At 39.6% G+C, this 24,194-nt stretch overlaps 1 protein-coding gene across 1 annotated transcript; it reads right to left on the reverse strand.

Annotated features, from left to right (window-relative positions):
* Positions 1–2,669: 2,669 nt before the first annotated feature.
* Positions 2,670–13,154, reverse strand: LOC145444670 (spermine oxidase-like). Its single transcript, XM_080322688.1, has 3 exons — positions 12,999–13,154; positions 11,458–11,666; positions 2,670–3,895 (listed from the first exon to the last, which is right to left on the reverse strand). Exons 1-3 carry the CDS (start codon positions 13,051–13,053, stop codon positions 2,693–2,695), a joined length of 1,467 nt encoding a protein of 488 aa, XP_080178814.1. The 5' UTR covers positions 13,054–13,154; the 3' UTR covers positions 2,670–2,692.
* Positions 13,155–24,194: the final 11,040 nt, after the last annotated feature.

A 24,194-nucleotide genomic window follows, 5' to 3' on the forward strand; every position in this document is an offset into this window, starting at 1 on the left:
TGTGTTAGGACTCTGAAAGATACTGATTCCATAACACCATTCAAAAGCCAAATTGCTAGCTTGACCATGTTCTTGGTCCATATTTGTATAGAACTCTGAACTTGGTGTTCACTTTTGGCCTTCTTGAAATTGGATGTATATTTCACCTACTTGTTACTAGTGGTAACTAAAGTGGAACCACATAGTCGGGTGGTTATGATGGGACGTATGAACATGGATGTATTTTCTGCCAAAAATCTCAACATTTGTAACAGATATGCTGGAAAATATAAGAATATTTCAATCTACTCAGAATTGCTTCGTGGGCCGGATGAAATCGTGTGGCGGGCCGGAGGCGGCCTGCGGGTCGTATCTTTGACACCCCCGCTTTACATTATAGTAAACCCCACAGTGATAGCAGTAGCAATTGTCAAATTGGTAAAGAAATACCATGGCTTATACAATTCCAACAATAACAGGCAAAGAAATACCATGGCTTATACAATTCCAACAATAACAAAAAAGCAAAGACTTTCAACAGCATCATGATTGAAACAAGAGATTTGAAAGTATAGAAAATGGTGCTAAAAGAGCATATTGTTCATTTTTTTAAGCGATCTTGCTAAAATTTTAAAGACTTTTTTTGCTTCTCGTGCAATGCAAACTTCGCAAAATTGCGAGAACAGATGTTATTCAAGTGTTTCATTGCCTTGTCCATGACATCCTCAACCTCATTCAGGTCTGAACCAAATTGAAGTGATACAGTGTAAATCAATTCGTTATAGAATGGATCGCATTGAATTGCCTCAAGTACCCTGAAAAAGTTTATCTTTTTCAGGGGTTTTGCCATTTCTTTACTGTGGATAACATAAAAGCGGAGAACTATGCCATGAAACTGTTCAGATGGGCTCTTCAATCCACTGTCTTTCTTCTACATCACTTTAATGAGGTTTCCGGATGGCGCTGCAGTTGTTACTTGTTAGGCATGTGGCAATTGCTTCGTTGGCTTGCTTAGAAATGGCTCCCAAAAGCACTCCACCAATATATTGAAGTATGTCTAAAAACACATCAAAGTTTTTCCATGGAAAGGCAAAGTATAGGCTATTTACTTACCAGATTCCTTGCTGTTGACTCCTCCAATATCTGTGATTGGATGCTGCTCTTTACCCTGCCAGTCATCCCCAAATGCCAAAGTGATACGGCCGAATCAGCCATGACACCGACTTCTATGCGTGACGAAGTATGATCTAATTCTGGCGAAAAATATAACAGAGGCTACACCCGCTACACGGTATTATTCACTAGTCATAACGACTCGCCACCGCTACCTAAATGTTGAACTGCCCAAGTAAATCCGCCGCAACTTCAAGAAATACACGACGAATCGCCTTGAACGCCATAGAAACAAGCGCTGAGCGATACTGTTTTGGGGTGCAGCCATCTGACCGTGACCATTCTGCCGGCTAACAATGGGAGAACAATCGAGTCGTCACTCCAGTCATACTCTATAGATGCATATTGCTATTGCCGCGACGTCAGCTGATCCCACTCTAGCCGCTCGGCCGCATCCTTGCTCTTGAGCTAGTCTCTCGTTTCGCCAGACAGCATTGCTGCGTCACACTGCCAATCTACTCGACAATGAATTATTTGGGGCTGATTGTGGGGGTTCCAGGGCCATGAGTGGAATAAAATTTATATTTTCGCAAGCAGTACAGCGTCAGCTTTCGATTGATACCCAATTCATCAAATTTAATGCTCGGCAAGCCGGTCAAAAATCACCGTCAAATTGCCCGTGGCCAAATGGAAACTGTGACGTGATACAATTTCATTGAACCGTGCGATTTGCTTGTGTCGACACCATATAGGACACTATGCTGTCACTTACAAAACCAGACGGTGTATTTACTCTTTCATAATATCTTAGTATATCTCCGAAAATTGCTCCAAATAGTCACTGCATCAGTAATTTTGTGTTGGTCGCTATTTGTCTCAAATTTTCTTTCTGTATGCATTGAATTGCAATTCCACTAAATGTCCAATTTTATCAATATCGTTACTAAAAACAATGATTGTTGGTCAACGTTCCCTCTAATTTTTGACGCATCTGCGAAGACTCACCAACTCACTGCGCAGACCCTTGAACAGCAGTGCCTAACGACTAAAAAAAGGTCATCACTTCGGATTTTTTGTGTGCAACTTAGATTTTCTGTGTGCAGAGACCTTGTCAGCACTGCGCATTTGCGCACGTGCGCAGCTTAGAGGGAACATTGTTGATGGTACATACAAATCCTATTTTTATTTATTATTAGTAATTTTAGGAGATCTTTGAAAGCACTTGTTTCATATTAATGCAAGAGTCGGAGTCAGCAGCATTTCACAAACTCCTACCCCGACTCCAGCCAGTATTTTTTTCACGACTCCGACTCTGACTCCAAAGCGTGCTTAAAAGAGACTCCGGCCGCATTTAGGGGAAAAGGAGCGAAACTCGGACTCCGCTCCACGACTCGGACTCATGAGCCCTGCTTAAAACACCTCTTGTGTAAATCCAACCCTATAGTAACGCTCAGGTGGGCCTGCGGCCTTCCCGCATTTTCTACAACCGGCCCATTTGTCATGAAGGTTTCACACCCCTGCTTTAAAATTTTGAAATATTTTTTCAAAAAACTCTTTGGAATCATAAACACGCCATCTGCATCGGTGGGTTTTATTCAAATCACGAATCATTGTATATGCTGATGATTTTGCTCGCTTCTCTTCTACCACTTCTGTAAGCCCCGTCGACGGTACCATATCTACCAATATGCGTCGCTTCTCCAGCAAAAAGTACCTTCGGTGTACCGTCCACCCCCAATGGTCTGCTCGCGATTCGTTGGGTGATTCTCGTTTTGCCCAAACCCATGTAGCTGTACGATCCGAGAAAATGCTCGTTTTTGTGCCACCTCGTTATAAGCAGATCGTCAGGAAGAGGAATCGAATCATTGCCCATGAATCTTCGCAAAAGCAAGGTAATTCTTCGACCTATTTCTTCATCAGGTAAATCCAACACCTCTCGCGAAACATATGCGTTCGCCCATACCAGCAATATGTTATCTCTGTAAATCTCCACCTGATTTATTTCTCTGAACCAGTGAGCGTCTTCCTTAAATTCTGTTTCTATATTCGAATCCCATAGAAATCGATATGGAAAGTCTTGATCGTTCCAAAACTTCTCTTCGTAATGCATGAAGATCTTGTTCACGATTCCAAATGTCATCCTTTCCACAGCCCTGGCTTGTTCCTCCGAGAAATTCGGGACCAGCATACTTCTGTGATTCTTTTGTAGGACTCCAATCGATACTGTTACAATCACGTGATCCGCCTTGATTTGTCCTACGCTTCCGTCACTGCCAATGTACTGCACATCGATTTGTCTCGACATGTTTTGGTCAACATCAGGGCCGTCCCAAATGATTTTTGTTACTTCGGTATTGAGTAGGATTGTGGACTTCGGAATATCTTCTTGCAATAGTTGAAGTAACATCGAATATCCCTGAGGTACGATGATGTCACCGCCTTCCAAATTGCGGTAAAACAGAGAGTCCAGTACGCTGACATTTTGCGATCTCTCGCCGTTTTCCGATGACCATTTAGTCATGGTGTAATGAAAGATGGCGTCGGTAATTGTCTTTTCAAGCGTGACGCCCTGTGACGTCAGTTTGCTTTCCCACATCAATTTTGCTTCCTCGACGAGGACAGTGTTTTTTTCGGAGTTCGGATCATCCATCGCCAACAGTTTCAAATTCAGCTGATCGTACAATTCCTCCGCATCTGATAATAACCTTGATACCTCTCTGTTTGTAGCCTTTCCGCTGCTGAGATGGATAGAGCCTTGTTCATCGTGATCGTCAACGATGACCGAGAAATTTCGAGATATGACCTGAAAAGGATTTGAAAATACTGACATCTTTCTGTGGTTGTTTCTGTTTTTTTTATGGAATTCACTGCGCAATTTATTGACGTATCCTGTCGCCAAATATAGGACTTGATTGTCTGATCAAAAGTCTACTCCACGTCGTCTCGACACTTTCGAATCTTTCATTGTAGCGAAATCCTTTGGGGTTTCGAAATGATAAAATTACAGTAAAACGAACCAGACAACAGATTTGTAACATCTTACAGTTTCATTCACTGTGCAGTGTGCATGCCTCATTTCCACATCGCTTAGGCCCACATAGGTGTCTAATTTCAAAGACTACTCCAAGTCGCTTCGACAAGTTGGGATCAAGTCACTACCTTCGAATCACAAGTCATCTCGAGTCATTGCTCATTTTGACTCCAGTCAAGTCAATCAATTTTCGAAGGTGACTCGAGTCAAGTCCAGTCAAGTTATGAGTAAAGTCACTGGTAAAGTCAAATTGAATTTTCAAAGTGCTAGGCATAATTCAATGTCATTGCATTTTTGCTAACTGCTTTAAATGCAGATTGAGTCTCCATTTAGATATAGAGTGAAATATAGACGCAAAAAGGCGCTCACACATACGTAGACCTGCTAAACTACGCAAGTAACGGTATAGCCCCAGTCTATATTCATCAGCTAAAATACAGGATTGAATACGAAACCTAAGAAAGTTGAAAAAATGATATGATGTAATACACCACCCTCCTACACATTCATGATATACAATTAAAGCCTGCTTCATTTGTTGAATATTACAAACGTATAAATGATCGTCATCCGATTTAAATCATACAAGAACATTGGTTATATGAGCCATGGGCACTGTGAGCAGTTCCTAGACCACAGAGATACATTGCTATTAGAATACTTTACTACTAGTTTACGATAACTTAAGCTGTAAGCTCTGATCGCTGCGCTTGCGGTCAATTTAATTGGGTAAAACACACAATCATTTAGTGATTGGTTGCTCTCACAGGATACACCAGCGAGTCGTTACAATCCGAACTGATACATGATACGATTTAGTCGACACCGACTTCTTGATGACTTGAAATTGACTCGTAAATTTTGCTTCGGGTCACGAGTCACTACACATTACTGAAACGTCGAGTCATGTCAAGTCAAGTCATATTTGCAAAGTGAATCTAGTCAAATCAAGTCATGCGAAAAAGTTGACCGAGTCCGACTCGAGTCAAGTTATGAATCGAGTCATCCCAAAACTGTTTCCTATTTATTCATTTTATCTCAATCTTTTGGTATATTGATCGGATAAATTAATAATAATAAACTGAAGGGAACTACAAAAATAATCATGATTTTATCCCAGTGGTTCTCAAACTGGGGTCCGCGGTCCTTTTGAGTTCTGCGAGACAATTTTCTAGAACTGCAAAGCACATTCCAAAATATTCAAGCGAAACAGAAAACGAAAAATTAAGGAATACACAAATCCAAACTCGATGGCGGCCGGAGATTATATCCTTAATCAACATAGAACGAAGTATTTTGGTGCAGAATTATTCAAATTTAAATCTGAGTCGCGCTTCGCGCGCTTTAGTGTCCCTTTTGCATTTCTTGATTTTGATGTGCGTATACCAACTCACGAACAAAAGACGCATAATTTTATAGAAATAAAGCCATCTGTATTAAAAATTATTAGAGCATCTCTTAAGGCCGTTAAAGTAATTTAGTCTAGGTACGCCAACCTGCGGGTGCATAACCGGCATCTCGGCGCTGACCATTTCTGCGTCTGGACACACCAAGACATATGAAGGTTTGGCCAACATGCGACTTCACAATAAGTGCGCTGCTAAAAACATTACTGGCGATAAAGCCATGACTCAAAATTATCAGCGCATGTTGGCCCTATAACCTTTAAATATTGACATGTTATTCAAGCACCGAATAGTCCTAATGTAGCCTACGTCCGGTGCGCAACAAGCAGATGTGGTCAAAGTAGTCAAGAAATGTACTCAAGTAGAAGTAGAGTAGTGGCGAAAAAATCTACTCAAGTACGAGTAGAAGTACTTCTTCCGTAAGCCTCCTGAAACTACTTGAAGTAGAAGTAGAATTGACTGACTTTGAATCTACTCAAGTAAGTAAGTCGTTTTGGAAACAGTCTTAATTCGTTCGCTTGGACTGTCAAAAGCTGCGAATTGAGCTATGAGGAAGGTGCAGAGAGCTTGATTCGTATTGTTGCATCCCAGGAGGTATAAATTTTCGACAGAATATGCATTCTTTCGCATCATGGGATTCAAATTATAGTATTGATATGAAAATGCGATATTAACCCTTTGGAGAATATCATGACTTGGCGCCCAACATACCCCATATTATAGGGTCCCAAGTTTGGGCGAAGAGCAATACGGAGAAGTTGTATCGGATACGGTTTCAACACTTTGCGCGATTGGTATTCGTTAATAACAAATATTGTTGATCGTAGGATTTATATGCAATGTAGCTTTATTTTCGGGATATAGAGGCATTACTATACACTTGCTTTTATGCTTCAACATGTTTATTCTGCAGACAAAAGTTATGAAAGTAATTAGAACTCCAAGTATGATACTCGGAATTGGAAGTGAAATATAAATACCACCTCGAAGAAGCGGAAAATAAATTGCATGTCTTTTGTCCATAAAGCTTCAAAGGTTATCTGCTAAAACAAGTGTAACGATAAAAAAGCCGCATTTTTCAGATTAGCAGGATACGTCATGGACTGCTAGATTACGATATGATAGGTAATTGCTAGATTGCGAAACGGTAGTTTCAAATCTTATGGTGGGCTATATTTACTGTGATGAAATATTTGATATGGGCGACAATGCGGTGTGAGCAGAACCAAGCGATCCGGTACCTGAATAATATTCACTGGGTTCGTGAAAACATATTTTTCACTCCTTATAACTACTGTGCGCCAAGCGCAACAACATTTCTGGGCTATAATTGACTTTTATGAATATTAAATGTTCGTACTCCGTGAAAACAGCCCCGAAACTCCTCAGGCTATCTTTCGTATGGATTAAACTACTTCTACTTGACAAACTGAAAATAGCGGGACGTGAGTAAGTAGATCACAAAATATTACGAAGTAGAAGTATAAGTAGAGAAAATCAGATCTACTTGAGTAAGTATCAGAAGTAGAGGAAGACTACTTGAGTACTTCCAAAAAGTAGAAGTATACTTCGTTACTGACCACCTGTGGGTACAAGTGCGACCCACGGAGGAAAATAATGCTCCGCGTGTTGAAAGGCGAATTGAAAAGGAATTTTTACTTTGGTTTAGTCTGGTCCGTGTGATCGTTTCTAACATCTGTCGAGTAGCGACAGTCATTATCTAAGTTCACGAAATAACAACATTCTTCAACAGAGTAATCACACTGGTCAACAAAACGATTTTTTTCAGGCAGAACATCTGAGAGCCGTTTCTGGGGTTTTTGAGGTTGCTGATTACGAATATCATATTAGTTTTGCCAGATTGGCTCTTTAACGGAATATATTTATACCCCTAAAAAAGCCCCAAATTACTGTAATTACCCTTGAATATTTCACTTAGTTGGAAGAAAATCGTAGTTTATGCTAATTTTATGCTGCGCATAAATAGCTAATTTACCATGAAAAACCCTCATGTCGATCTCGGTCATTCTATCAGTATTAACATGACATGATGCGAAATATTGGTTTGTCAAAAAAGCAGTTCGTGTGTTTTTATAAAAAACAAAATTGTGTTTTTCTGAAACGTTGTCTAATTATTCCATAATTGTGTAAACACGTCCGAAAAAACATGTAGTATGAGCCTACGGACGATTTGCACCCAAAATAGTCGACGTATACGATGTGGGGTGACTGGAACCCTCGAAATTGTCGTCGGTTCAACAGTTATAGCACGTGGATATAGATCAGTGGTTAGGAATCGGTGTTCCGATGATGACGACCGCTGACCGTAAAAACGCTGCATAACGATGTAAGAGGTCAAGTATATTGTTGGTCTGTTTATGACAGTGATCGGAAGCCTCTTTCGTCGAAGGAGCCATATTTACCCAATATTTTCCATTGTCAATGCATATCCACTGTGACGTAACAATTAAATATTCGTGACGTCATGTCTAAAAAAAAACAATACAAAACATGTTTTAAACAATAGTCTTTGTTTCAAACATGTTTGTTTTAAATGGATTTTTGTTTTAAATGCAACCCTACCCGTCACATTAATGCTATGAAATCAAACGTGTTGTTTTGTGTTGATTTTGTAAGGAACCATGAGCCAATTAAAAAAATCACCAAGGGACCGTTTCAAGAATTCTTTTGACGAGTTTGAGAACCACTGTTCTATCCTTACCGATGTCAAGATCTAAGTCGATACCGATCACCTACAACCGATCTTTTCCATTTATGTCGATGCCGTCAAATTTTTAAATATCCTCTCAAATCAACGAGAGTTTGGTTACAATTTCCGTTACAAACTTGAGTATATCGCCTAGTTCAGTGCTTTTCAACCTTTTTGAGCTCCATTCGCACTTTCTTGGAAAATATATTTCATTCGCACAACCCAACCGATTATTATTATACAGAAAGAAGATAAAGATACTTTAAAACTACTTTGTTCAGATATGCAACAAATCGGCTACACTATAGCTTAGACCAGGGGTCGCCAACTCAAAATGGGTCGCGGGCCACTTTTCAAAATTCCTGGAGGCCGCGGGCCGCAAGACTTCAATATCGAGATTAAAATAGGCAACGCAGTTTAACAACCGCGTTTCATAACTCTGCGTTAGTACAATTCTGTACTCTCTGACATGGGCGACGGGCATAGTCACCACAAAATTCTATTTTGAACTATGAGCTGCGCACGATGCCTGAGAACACTATGTAGCAACTATAACAGGGGTGACCAATCTTTTTGCTATTCACGGCCGCATTTCGATTACTCATGTAGCTTGCGGCTGCATAATGAACTAAATGGGGCCAAATACCCACGTTAAACTGTTCATGTCCATTGCCAGTATACTCCGGACTAATCTCTTTACTTGTATCGGTGTACTATGCGCACCGAAATCGTGAGTAGTCATGTTATGAAGAGCCACAGGGATTAGTTCTGTAGTCGCGCCAAGCCCGAAAATTTTTTCACTTTCATTAGGGAAGTTTGTCAATAAATATTAGCATAGTTTGACGTATTACAATCAAATATTTATCCTTTTTCGGCCACTGTGATCAGATTCACCCGTAGGGTTGATGCACGGGGTGTATTCGAAAACTTAGGGAAGTTAATAATGCGGTGCTGCATATTTGTGTGCCAATTCTTATTACTCCCCTTTGTTGCATGCAATTATTTCTTGACCTCCCATCAGATTTGTCGGTATAGTGGAGATATAGCACAAATGCAGGCCTACCAGAAACAAATTTCATTCATGATGAGGAGAACACGATTAAAAATTGTATTTCTTTATGGGGCGCATGCACGATTTTCCTCTGCTGTTTGCGTCTGTATACTGTAGGACTCAGATTACAAAGGACACTACTAAATTAAAATCGAAAATTAACACGTATTGAACCACGCTTAGCGCGAAGAAAATTTCAAGAATAAGTCAAACCTCTCTATAAGTAGGGAGTCAATTCGCAAGTTCAATTTGCATGTTGACGGTCGCCAACAATCCTAATTGAATTAAGTGTCGACGGCCGCATGCTTTTCCTTCTACTGCCGCAGATTGGCCACCCCTGGATTAAAGAATCGATATTGGGGTTAGCAAGACACGGTAGCCTACTAGCTGGAAAACTATCTCCTCGTAGTAAAGCATGGTCTTTTGGAGAGCCCGAACTCGTTTTTCAAACGCACCAGTCTCGGCAATGGTGGGCCATCGCACATCAAGGCAATATGCCCATTCATATCAGCAAATTCTTACTCCTTGGAATGATATTACGAAGCCGTATTAGATAATGAGGAATGGTGATATTGGGCATAGTAGAATGGCTTACTTTGAACACCAACAACAATATGTTTAAACTGAAATCAATTTCCGCACTTCAAAATGCTTTAGTAAGCGTTATTCTGAAATTTATCCAAATCAAGTCGCGGGCCGCAAAATATGTCCTCGCGGGCCGCGTGTTGGTGACCCCTGGCTTAGACCATGGGTTCTCAAAGGGTGGGTCATGGCCCGCTGGGGGGCCACAGAGCTATTTTGAAAATTTCCAAATTAATGTAAGTTTAGTTATATTTCTTATGTTATACGCTAATAATATATTGGTATTATCTAATTATACGTAGGCTACATAAAGCTTTTCATCCGACGCGATTAGACGTAGTGGAACGTATGAAGTCAGCATATACAAATCGAAAACGTTAGGGAGAAACGGTGGCTTTTTCTACTGGCTATGACAACCTACGGCTAACAGCAACTAAAATAATTTCAAGCGTATAATAACTGGAAGATAATACTTAACTAATCAAGTATTCCGTCAGGGTCATATGTCGTAAATGCCGTTGAAAGGGGTATGTAATGAACTCACAATGCAGTGCAATTGATGTACAGATTTACTGTACTTCGGCAGACCGTATTATTGTAAGCTAAAAATAGCAATAATTGCAAATTATTAGCAACTTCTGGCGGAGGTATACTGCGCCACCGCAACGAATCTTAATGAATTGAGGATTTATAGGAGCGCATTAATCTTTGAAGTCGATTTAAAATGTCCGGCCTGGAAATCATTGTACATAATGAAAGAGTCACAGTAATTGATTGTATGATTGGATTGAATATTCTGACATCGCAACTTCAGTTGTTTTGGTACAAGACATACAAAGTACATCATGCATATTGAAAAATCTTTTTTCACTTCTCTGTAGTACCCCATTTACCAATGAATTGTTCGATGCTGGCCCAGAATGATTATAATATTCCCCACAATAGTATAACTAAAGTCCCAATCACACAGTGCGGGGATCTGATCATTGTGTTTCGCGACGCGAATGGAGCAGCGGACGAAAATAATCTACTTTGGAGTTTTAGCTTATGATCTACCAGGGCCGTAACTGCCGCACCCACGCCCCCAATTGGGGGAACTCGAAGGGGCCCAAGATTATTTCGTCGGTCGTTTGTTGGAGGATATTTATTCACCTTGAAATTATTTTTTCGTGCTTCGCGCGTTGGAGGCGTGTATTTCGGGAGTCAATTTCTTTTATAGTGAACACAATATTTTTACTATAAAAAATTTCCAAATCACCTGTTTTCTCCTCCGGTATTATAGATTTTAGGAATTTTGAAAAGCGTCCTCTTTTTCAGATTTCAAAATATGGCAACCCTGCTTAACTGCATTGAAATGAGCACCAGCAAACACTTCATTTTCATATTTTCGAGAGTGTAATAACCAATCGATATAGATGTAAGTCAAATTATTGGTTTAAATAATAACTTTGTTAGTTGCTATAGTTGCTACAACGATGGACTGTCATTTGCTGGACTTTTGGCGACAATATTCCCGTTTAAGATGTAAAGGTATAATATCGATTTCACTACGTGACGAGATTCTTTGTGGCTACTGGGATATTACCCAATAGACCGGATTCCCTTTCAGTCCATGCATCCATTGCGCTCCCCGCTCGACTATTTCTCCTTTGAAGCGATCCGTGTACAATCTTCCGCCAATGCGACCCTCTGCCTCAAGTATAGTGATATCGCAAATGCCTTTCTGACATAGATGTTGAGCTGCCGCCAGTCCACTGACGCCTCCACCAACGATCACAACTTTTTGCGCATAGACTGTACAAGGATAGATTATAGGCGGATGAGAAAAAGCTGTTGCGATTGGATCTTATACATTTTTATATCGACTCGGGCGGTTTAATGTTAGGGAGGCCAGTTCGGGCACTCATCTCAAGGTATTCGATCAGCGGTCGACTAAATATTTCGCTTTTGCACATCCGAGGCCCCGAGGTTAATGGAAAAAGTCATACAAAATAATTATTTATTTTAATTACAATAATATTAACGATAGGCTACCATAGTTATTTAGAAGTTGTATACACTCATGCGTGTATTTACCTATAGTCATGCTGGTGATCTGTGTTTTGTTCTTGGTTAATTGGTATATTTAGTACCATATACTTTTCTTCAGGCGTAATAAGTGAATAGTTTCAATGACGTTAGTTTAGGACTATTGTCGGAATATATTGTCAATAGTTACATTGTTCGAGAGAACCCTTTAACCAAGTATCTGATTCTGTTTTGTGTAACTTTTTAGTCCACGATATCACTTCCGTATTCAACTCCTGTTTCAAGGGCCTTGGCTAGTTGATCAATGAATATTTTGAAACGAAATACCCTACTAAGTGTGGTCATGGTAGGCGTTGGCCCCCAACAAGCCTTGCCACTAACTTTGAGTTTATTCTTGGAGGAGCCGCAATAAATAAATAAATATTGAAAATTGGCAGCATGTAGACGGATTTATCCTCGTCGGTGAAGCTAAAATGAACTTTCGTTTACTTACGACCAGAGAGAGCACTTATATGTCGTCGGGTCGTACGACGGCAACTAAACCGCCTGGCGGTATTATGTACAGTATCACTAGGTTGCATTCAAAACAAATGGTGTTTTAAAACAATTTGTTTAAAACATATTTTAAATAGTGTTTTAAAAAATGCCTTTTAAAAACATTATTGTATACTTATGCCATAATTGTGTAAATACTTTCGAAAAAAAAAAACATGTATACAGCATATAGTCGACGTATACCATGTAGAGAGGCTGGATCCCTCGAAATCGTCGTCGATTCAACAGTTATAGCATGCAGATATAGATCACTAGTATGGAATCGGTGTTCTGATGATAATGACCGACGCCCATAAGAATATTGCATAACGATGTAGTCCGTTAAGGATATTTTTGATCTGTTTATGACAGTCGTCGGAAGCCTTTTTCGTCAAAGGAGCCATATTTACCCTATATTTTAAATTGTCAGTGTCAATCCACTGCGACGTCACAATTAGGGATTCGTGACGTGATGGCTAGAAAAACAAGAACAATGAAACATGTTTTAAACAATGGCCATGTTTGTTTTAAATGCAACCGTAAGTATCACTATGTAATTCTTACCCGCATGTCCAAGGCATACAATGAGGTATGCCGAAAATATGACGCACTTATTCATTGTCCCGCGAGCTTGGTAATCGAGGATGAACGCAGCTTAAATCTTATGCAGTTTAGAAAATCTGGGAACAGATATTCGTAACATGCTCATAATCCGCAGTGTGACAGTAGTAGCGATGGTAGGGACATGTGGAATTTCCTGTGGCAATATCAGTACGAAAAGTGCACAAGGGTGCTTCACAAACTTGTCACACTGAATTTACTAAACCAGTGATTCTTAACCTTTTTACCCCCAGCGCCCCTTTTCAGAAATTTCAATGGTCTGGAGACCATATTTTTTAGGACTGAACTAAAAATGATGGGGAAGACGTCGATGTCCTGTCGGTCTTTTCGGGTTCGGATTTTACTATTGAAAATATTTTATTCTTGAACGCGCCCAAGGACCACTCGATTATCTATCGATTTATTACTTGTATGTACAAGATTCGGGATAAAATCAAGGTTGTTATGACAACGAACGGGTATGGGCTCACACCTATCCGGTTCTAGCCCAATGTACACATCCCTGCGATTGGCGATACGGGGAAGTTAATTGTATTGGTTTTCGTGTAATTGCTTTGTACGACTAGTAGATTCACTGGAAATGTGGTTTAGACCTATGCTCACATTGCATTTATTTCGCTAAAATTGAGGGAATACTGCACCCAGTTCTTAACTTGAACATGCATTAACTCCGAACAAAGCAACGCATATATATAATGTGTATCGAGGTTGTTGGCCACAGTACTAATAGAATCATCCAATATGGTTCGATGAAGAACTATACCGACGATTTCAATTGTAGCTCTCAAATACTAGGATACTACAGGTGCATTTTTCAGGCCAAAAAGCTTCAAAGGGCTCTCGCCATTAAAATGATACCGTGACTCTTTCTCCGATTTTGACACGCTGTGTGCTGCGAGATACAATATCTAGTTCGAAACATTTTGTCAAAAAAAAAACAATCTAGCTGAACACAAGTGTGATCAGACAGAATTTTCGAGCTAAAAGTAGGCGCATACCTTCATTTTATACGAATTATAACCAGTGGTGGTCAAAGTAGTCAAGAAAGCTACTCAAGTAGAAGTAGAAGTAGCGACGAAAAAAATCTACTCAAGTATGAGTAGAAGTACTTCTTCCATAAGCCACCTAAAACTACTTGAAGTAGAAGTAGAATTTACTGACTTTAAATCTACTCAAGTAAGTAAGTAGTTTTGAAAACAGTCCTATAATTCGTTCGCATAGAGATAGACTGTCAAAAGCTGCAAATTGAGCTATGCGTATTTGCAGAGATTCGCATTGATGCATCCCGGGAGGTATCAATTTTCGACAGAATAAGCAGTCTTTCGCATCATGGGATGCAACTTATAGTATTGATATGGAAATGCGATACTAACCCTTTTTTTACTAGAAGACCCCGTTTTAGAGAATATCATGACATGGCGCCCTCCCTCATATTATAAGGTCCCAAGTTCAGGCGAGAGCAATACGGAGAGGTTGTATCGGATACGGTTTCAACACTTTTTGCGATTAGTAGGCCTATACGTTAATAACAAATGTTGTGGATCGTAAAATAAATATTCAGAGTAGCTCTATTTTCGGAAAATATAGGCATTACTGCACTTGCTTTAATGCTTCAACAATCAACATGTATGCTCTGCAGACAAAAGAACAGAAAGTAATTAGAACTCAAAGTATGATACTCGGAATTTAAAGTGAAATACAAATAACACTTCCAAAAAGCGTAAAATTTATTTCATGTCTTTAGTCCATAAAGCTTAAAATGTAATGTGCTAAAATAGGTGTAACGTAAAAAAAATCCGGATTTTCCGGATTAGCAGGATACGTCATGGGCTGATAGATTACGATATGATATGTAATTGCTAGATTGCGAAACGGTGGTTTCATACGTTACAGTGGGCCATATTTACCGTGATGAAATATTTGATATGGGTGACAATGCGGTATGAGCGGAACCAAGCAATCCGGTACCTAAATTATATTCACTGATACTTTCGTGAAACATATTTGTCACTCCATAACTACTGTGCGCGAAGCGCAACAAAATTTCTGGGCTTTACTAAACTTTTATGGACATGAAATGTTTGGTACTCAGTGAAAACAGCCCCGAAATTCCTCAGGCTATCTCTCGTATTAGGGGATTAAACTACTTCTACTTGACAAACTGAAAATAGCGAAAAGTAAGTAAGTAGATCACAAAATATTACGAAGTAGAAGTAGAAGTAGTGAAAATCAGATCTACTTGAGTAAGTACCAGAAGTAGAGGAAAACTACTTGAGTACTTCTAAAAAGTAGAAGTACTTCGTTACTGACCACCACTGATTATAACAACAACAACCCCTGCATACATGAAAACTTTTAGTTCACGTCGTAGATATATTTCCCGCGAAGCGTGACGAATAGTATTTAGATTTGATAAAGTCATGGATATTTAGAACTATTGTTCTACTATATTGAGCAAAGTTTTGGGCTCGCGGGCCGCACTATATTAAATTGAGATTATTAGTCAACAGGCAATATTGTTATTGAATCATATACCAGTAGCAGTGGTGCTTAAACTTTATTAGACACGCCTCCCTCTATGATAGTGAAAAATTTCGCGCCCCTTTTATCGTGATATCAAGATCGTGATATCCAAGAGAGAAATCAGATTGCTAGCAATCCCAATGGATAGTTTGATGGCCTTGAAGGTTGTGGCTCTAGACGAGAGAATTATCAAATATGAAATATGGACAGCAGACAGAGCAATAACCATGAACTGGACACAAATCGCACGAAGCGCGAAAAAGTTTTCAGTTTCTTGCGACAAGGCGCCTCCTTTCAGATGCTTCCACGCCCCCAGTTTGAGAACCACTATCATATAGTGACCGAATAAATATGGATGAAATATATTGATGGATCGTCCTCATCAGTAACCAGTTTGTAAAAAAAACACTCGTGGATTGAGCATTCAACATCTAAATCCATTCGCCTACCGCACTATATAAAACTGGGATTATAAACCAAAACGCAATGTTGGTATTTGATTATATAGTGAGGATGTGGTACAACCATTGATTTGAGGATATGGTACAATCGCCAGAAACATTGGCGAGATTTCCTAAGCAGCTAATCAACCTCAATATAACCAATTTTCAAAACTAAGGATGAAAGTCGGTTGTCCCGATTCTTAGAACAGGATGGAGATTTGAATCTGTGAGCCGCGATCTGTTTATAGATTTGCTGATTCTACTTTTGGCTCATCTCCGGGACACACAATGCTGACAGCGTCATAACCATGTAAGCTTCAAATAAGCTATATATAGATTTTATAAATATAAATACTTCTGCACATACAGAGAACGAATCTACCTACCATACGCGCGAAGCGGTTTTTACAAGTACAGCACTAAAAGTAATAAACTTGCTGGAGTGGCCAATGAAAAATTACACTTGTGATCCGAAAGTCATTCCCATTTGACTTTCTGTAATGTTTAGCAATTGAAACTTTTTAACATGCGTGGGCCTTGAGGTCGGGCTATCGCACCAGGAATAAAATAAAATATACTAGTCAGAATATATCTTGTAATTATCATGGAGAAATATAATGTCGACTACTATGGTCATTTACACCAGGCCGATATTCTTCATTTTTTCCATAAATGCCGACTTATAGCACGGCCCACTTCTACGCTTTTTGTAAGACACCGCTTCCGCGGATGAGGTGGCTAGGAGGAGCCTAGATAAACTCTAGTTTATAACAGTGCCAAGATGCCAATTAAATATTTCGTGAGTCCCATGGTCTACCATAAAATGTCATCGTGATTCGCACTATCGCAATATAAGAATATCAAAAGCATGGTCCAAATACACTTATTTAGCTGACTTGAGATCTATATTCGATGCATTGTTGTGTGCTTCTGAACATTTCATCAAACGCACCACCAATTTGAGTGACTCGATCTGTAGGTGACAATAACTAAACATAACCAACCAAATACTGGAATTGAATCACCTTCTTATGCACGAAAACAACGTAGACATTTCATTCTTACGGATTCCAAGAAACTCTCGCATATAGGCTACCTTGGAATTCAGTCGCCGATTGATTTTCGAAAGAAGCTGCGGTCTATGAATTCGCTGAACAAATCAAAAAACTTACGACTTAAGAATTAGGCTATTTTTACTAAGACATTGCAGCGAAAACTGGAATCAACGATACCAGGAAGTTGTCGCTGGGCCTCATTTCAAGCTGTGCGTCCTGGAGATATAAACAGTACCGGCAAGACATCTGTAGCCTACATTCAGTCGGCAAAAAGCACTTTACATCCCGATATCTCCACATAAACTCCTTTCTCTAACAAAGTCAAGACATGCTGTTTTTCTTGCTTTTGGCTCTTGTTTCGAATCATTCTGATATTTTAAAAGCCGTCGAAATTTTGTGAAAATGAGCTATATTGTGCGATTTCTGAGACCATGAAGCTATAAAGCAGCAAAAGGTACGCTGAGCAAGGGCCTTGCAGATTTTAGATGTAAAGATTTTTTGCCGGCACTGTACAAGACTATCAATCATATCTACGTCGCGCCAAGGCGAAACCACACTATATACTAATGGCGGACAGAAAGCCGCTGGTGTCTGCATTTGGATCTTGACAAAATCGAGTTCTCCGTAATTGTGTCTTATGCAACGTTGAAGAATTTGCGGAACATACTCGCAGAATGTGCGTTGTACGCTAATGAAAGGCGCTGATTCAGACATGCAGTGCTGGACTCAAGACTATACCCTTCACCCAGGGATGCCCCTGGGATATTTCCGAAAAACCCAGATGTGGACGCTAAATAAACCCAGAAAAAAAACAAGATCATATATTTCCATCAAATTTCTATGCAATAGCTATGAAACTGAGAACTGGCAGTCGTTAATTACAGCCATACAGTCATCGAAGTAATATAGGCCTATTAGCCCTTGATATTGAAATTCCCACAGTTCATACAATAGATTTGGCTCGGCAAACACAGCAAATCTCACAAAAATATGGCGTTTTCCTCTCGTCACATTGCTGTATAACAAATAGGTGCACGGCGCCAACAGGCAAAACAATGCCATTCCCCATCTCTGGTGATTTTCTGGCATTTTCAGTGACCTGCCGAATTGAAAGTAGCTTTCGATTGATTAATCCTGGGACAATCACGTTTATCTGAGATAATGTGACAGGCATGTTTAGTCGACAAATAAACTGTCAATCATGACTTTCAGGGTATATTCGAATGTGCTTAAAACCAGCTGCCTGTATGGAATCGGTGTCCTGTGCTTAGACTATGCTTTTTTTAATTTTTTTTTAATTAAATTACTTTAACTTGGAAACTCATCGCTGCTCACTTGTTATATTAGGCAAAACGTACCAAGATTCCGGTAATTGGTCCAACTGAAACTAGCATTCAAGTCTGAAATCGTTTTAAATTGTAAGACAACAGTCGCCCTATGAACTAACTTTATGCGACATGGCAGTCAGTATTCAATGGAACTCCATCGCATCGAGTATGGCGTTAGGATTTTAAAGCTTTTTGAAGGGGCAATAAGGTAGGCTACATCATGTATCATTTTCCACTTTTTATTGCGGAACTGTAGACTATAAAACTAATTATTCCTAAATGCGTGTTTCGTTTGCATGATTGGTAGCAAGAAGAATGTTTGAATACCATTTCAAATTTTCCTCTTTCGTAAAACTATCACCCGTTTCCCAAGTTTTTCTGAAACTAGCACAGATGTGCTAAAAGATTGGCTCTCGCGACGATTTTGTGCGGCCCGCGACAGTATCCAGACCAATTTACTTCTAAGTTACGTCGAATCCATCAAGAAGCCGCTATTGAAAGCGGTAACATTTTTCAAGTAAAAATCTGCCAGATTGTAAAGTAACATGACAGATTCATCATTTACCCAAAAGTCATCTCAAGCGAAAGTGATGCTGGATTTTTAAAATCAACACATTCGTTCTTGTTCTTACATTATGATAACGTTGCACTCGTGCTGCACTCGTAGTCATGAATTAGTCAATTACCAACTCATGTATGAACTGAGAAGAGACGGCTGTCGGTGCAAGTGCGAGTTGGTACGAAGAACATCAATGCCTACTGAACGCTGGTATCCCTCTTATTATTCCTAACACAACTCAGGTTTGCCTAGTCCAGTGGAACAAGGAAAACAGCAGGCAAAATGAAGCAACTCAGCAAATATATACTGTGATCGAAGATTGTAAACAGCTAATCCTTGTTAAAACTCGCTCGGTTCACGTTATTTTTATCACAAACATTTAGGTTTGTGGCTCGAGATAATATCCGAGCGATGTACCATGCTCGCTTCCACCGTCGTAAATAGTCACGTAATGAGATAAAATGAGCATTTGACATTTTGCAGACTCCAAAATTAGAACAGATAAGTGCTGGAGATGTACCGTGGTTGAACGGTGCATGGTATCTTCTGGTACCGTCGACGCACTGCATCTTCTAGGATTACAACTAATCGGTGATATATAGGCGCAGGTTATTGAAACTTTATACACGAGAAGAACAGTCAATAAAGTTTAAAAAAATAGGAACGAAACCGTCGACGCAAATGGTTTCGACGTCAATTGCTTTTTGCCTTTATGTACTATTTTTACCAAGTGAAAATACCGTTTCCACACTTGCTGCACGGCTTAACACTGTATTTGAAAATTTCTTATTTTGTCCTTATCCTTTTTGTGTGTGTGTTGCACAGTAATACAGTAGGCCTATATAGTATTTGTTCAATTGTTTGGTATCGAAATACTGTAACATCCAAACGATTTGAACGTATATGACTTTGGTTGTAAGCGATCAGCGCCAATTACCACAATATAGCACAGCTGCAGTTCATTTGTTACCCAACAGTACAGTAGTTTTATTGCGTTCTCAGTCTCTACGCGTAACCAGGAAACGATCAATTGATTTTCCGCTTAATCCAGCCAAAAGTGAGTGAAAGCAAAGTGTCCGAATTAAGCGGAGTCGACCATATATACCATTACAATATTAGACATAATATTGTATTGTTCTCAACAACGTAACCACGTGCGTCGGCGGTTTCGTTCATATTTTCCGAAAGTTTATTGACTAGTCTTTTCGTCATGTGCACTATAATCACATTGGATGATCGTTTCACCATCACAACTCATCTTGCGTTAAAACGAACGAAGTACTGCTTATTGGGTCATATATAATTATATATAACCGGACGTTGTGTCCGAATTAAGCGTAGAGCAGTCCGAGATAACCGGAGTTTTTTACGTGCAATTTTTTACTTCTGTTCCGTTACCGAGCATATTGGCCGAATAAAGCGGTTGTCCGGGTTATTCGGTGTCCAAATTAAGCAAAGTCGACTCTATATTATTAAAATATTACCTGTAGTACAGTGGTTCTCAAACTTTTTTAGACACGCCCCCTTGATGATAGTGAAAGATTTTCGGGCCCCTTCAACGTCATACCAAAAAAATTTAAAATAGCAACCAGATTGCTTGCAATCACATCGCGTAGTTTGATGGCATGGAGAGTTATGACTGTTGGGAGACTTCTCAAATATGAAATTCGGACTGAACACGGAGCGATAATTATGAAGAGGTATATATCGCGCAAAGCGCGAAACATTTTCAGCTGAATATTTTGTCAAAAATAATCATGTGCAATGGTAGCACATAGGACATAGATATTTTAATGATTTTGGTGTCCAATTCCACCAATATCCTGACTTAAACTTAGCTGAAAGTGCCTGACCATAAGCTAAATAAAAAAGCAATGACGCGAGCCGAACGCCACTCAAACTTGGCACTATATGATACAGGAAATGGGATGATTTGTCGAATATAATAGAATAGTTTGACCACAGTCAAAAACACGATTTGAGTGCGCCCTATTCCCCTCCAATCAAGATATCAATAATTGTGGGAGCGCAATATCGCAAAATAAAATAATGATTTAGGATTGGCGTACTGTATTTAATACCTTGTTCCTTTCGTCGTGTTACTAATACGATATTTGTCCCGGGTTGACACTAATGCAATCCCGGAATCCTCAGTCTTCTTTCATTACATTATTACGTCATGAGTCATTACCGTTGCCAAAGATAAGTCGCGGCACAAATGGTTGAGAAACAACGCATATTGAATGCTGTTTACATTAAAATACGATATTCGTCGCATAGGCGTTGAATAATAGGATATTAACGTCTAGTTTCAGTCATTTTACGCCGTAATGTAATCAAACTTGTGTATCAGGAACGGCGGAACGCTTTCACTGGAGAAGCATGGAATGTCAATGATAAATATTAAGAACAGGTTCTGTCAAAGAACTGACACGAGATACACTATTTTGAGATTATCTCATCTCAGCTAATCATATTACAAACGTTTCGTCTGATGGGAAATGAAAGGACCATTGTTCATTCTCTGAATGAACTGAACACTATTGAATTAGGCTTGTCATATATTCTCTTGTTTTAGGAAAAGTGACTGTTCGTCCCAGGATGCTCAAAAATGCCCAAATGTCATCTTTTTCGAGTTAGTTGCTCATACTTGCAACAAGACGTGGCGTTGTAGTTATTTTGCATAAAATAACTGCAGTCAGAAATATGCTGAATTGCTGGTTCAAAAAAGGTTTTCCGACAAATTGCCACATCATCTATAGGCCTACCTTCTTATTGTCATTGCAGTTAGTTTTCGGTGCTCTCTATGACAACCGGGCCTTTTTAAATGCAAAGATATGCCGCAATTTTTTGGCGCATGTTGGAACTTAATAGACCTCAATAGAGCTCATATCAGCTTCCAGCATCTTGACAACTATATATGATTTCGATGATATCTCGTGTAAAGATTTTCACGAACACGTTAGAAATGATCATTTCTGATTCGAAAAGTTAGGGGAATTACTAAGTTTGTTTTGTGTCTGTGTAACTTTTTCGCCAAAATGTATATATTTTACTTTCCTTTTATAGCTTCTCAAAAAGGACCTCTTTTGGGTGCTGGAAATATTGTGGGCCTACGTAACAATACATTGTCAGCCCCAAAACAAGATGGATTTGGTCCCATATAGGGTGATGAACACAACGTGTGGGGCTTTCGCTCCCTATACATCTGGCGGGAAGAGGTGGTCAGTAATAAAGTACTTCTATTTTGCCTAAGAACTCAAATAGACTTCCTCTACTTGCAATACTTCCTCAAGTACATTTAATTTTACGCTATATACGTCCATTTTTAGTTCGTAATATTTACTTACTTATTTTCGCTATTTACAGTCTCTTAAGTAGAAGTATTATATTCTTCTAGAGAGAGAGAGCGAAAGCGAGAGAGCGAGAGCGAGAGAGAGAGAGAGAGAGCGAGAGAGAGTGAGAGCGAGAGAGAGAGAGAGCGACACAGAGAGAGAGAGAGAGAAAGTTGCTGCCGAAGAGTGGTCGCGCCACCGAGCATAGATTGGCACTTGATTAGTTGACCGGCTATGCTTCAATCATCATGACGGCAGGGGCGTCCTGTTGAGGTGCTCAAGAAGTCTGCTAACGGCAGTCATTCTGCAAGCGCATTGTAGTTTAGTTGGCAGATATCGATTTAAGATTCCTTCAGGACATGTTGAGTACTGTCCATCATGAACAAACAACAGCCGTTTCACGAAATCTTTTAAAGCATGACTGACTTATTGTGAATGAAACCCTACATGCCTTGTTTTCATCGAGGGAGAGCAAAGAAACACGCCGAGAATTTCTCGTTTCAGAAGTGATCCAGCATCATCGAATACGCAGCTTAACAATGACACAACATTATGGCTGATGTTATTGATCCGCGTTCCAGTCGTGGTATATAATTGAAGTTTTGAATGCACTGGGAATAGGGTGAATCAGCCGTTTATGCTTGGCACTTATCAGTTTCTTTCAGCTAATTAAATAATCTGTAAGTGCTGTCAAAGTCCTCAATGATACCGCAGAAAGACGCGGCATGGTAATAACTAGGGATGGTGTGAACGAGAGGTTCGCGTTCGCGTTCCGAGTGTGAACCTCTGAAAATTGCTTGGGCTATTCAGCTTTTGCTGGGACTATTCAGCATTCCGTTTCTGCTGCGAGCTTTGCCCGCAATCACACAATAGCAAGAACGAAACACACTACATGTAGGAAGTCAGCGAATCCTGCTTAGTCAACCAATCAAATATTTACATCAACGAAATTGATTTGAAGAATGCATCGATGTCTAATATGAAAATATATCAGACGTACAGGATCTATTTTGTGTTGATAACCTTATTGTATCATAAAAACCAAATCCGTCCGATTGGGGTGTAGGCTACTGTATAACTGGTTTTTGAGATAACATCTGGCGCACTACAGAAACCGGTGTTTCACTCATCTGTCCGGTCTAGCCGGGTACTCGTATAAATTGTTGACAAAGCGACGGAAGATATTGATTTTTCGGAATCATTGTAGCATTTGATTGTTCCAGTTGATACGTTAGGTGTCATTTAAAAAGTCAGCATGCGTACATCATTATTGTGGGATAATATGGCCTGAGTCGTCGCTAGTTATCATGTATAATAATATATTACTTTACGGAAATGTAGGGTTGGAATTACCAATATGACGTCACGTGACGCCATAGGTTCACGTTCGCGTTTACACAGAACTTTTCAAAAGTGTTCGCGTTCACACGAACCAGAACTATTCTGATGTTCGCACCATCCCTCCTAAGAACAGACCATGCTGGAATGACCAGCAAAAAACAGATTGCTTGTTGCTTAGCATGTCCTGAATGAATCTAATCCAGGGGTGAGCAAACGTTTGAGCTCGCGGGCCGCATACAACAGTTGAATCCCTTCGCGGGTCGCACTATATAAAATTGGTATACTAATCCAATATTCTATATTATTATTTTATTAAATAGTGACCGAGAACATGGAAATAATATATACGTATCTGTACATTTAAAACAAACTAAACCTTGATTTGGTGATAACGTACACGGGAATTTACAAGCTGAACGTCCTCATTGTCAAAAGTAGGGATGAAAGTCTGGTGTACCGATTCTTAGAACTAGGTGTAAATTTGAGTCTGTGAGCAGCGATCTGTACATAGATTTGCTGATTGTATTTTTGGTTTAACTCCAGAACACACAATGC

This window comes from Botryllus schlosseri, chromosome 8, assembly GCF_051294905.1.
Source record: "Botryllus schlosseri isolate E-star chromosome 8, Bs_hap1, whole genome shotgun sequence".
NCBI classification, from domain to species: domain Eukaryota; kingdom Metazoa; phylum Chordata; class Ascidiacea; order Stolidobranchia; family Styelidae; genus Botryllus; species Botryllus schlosseri.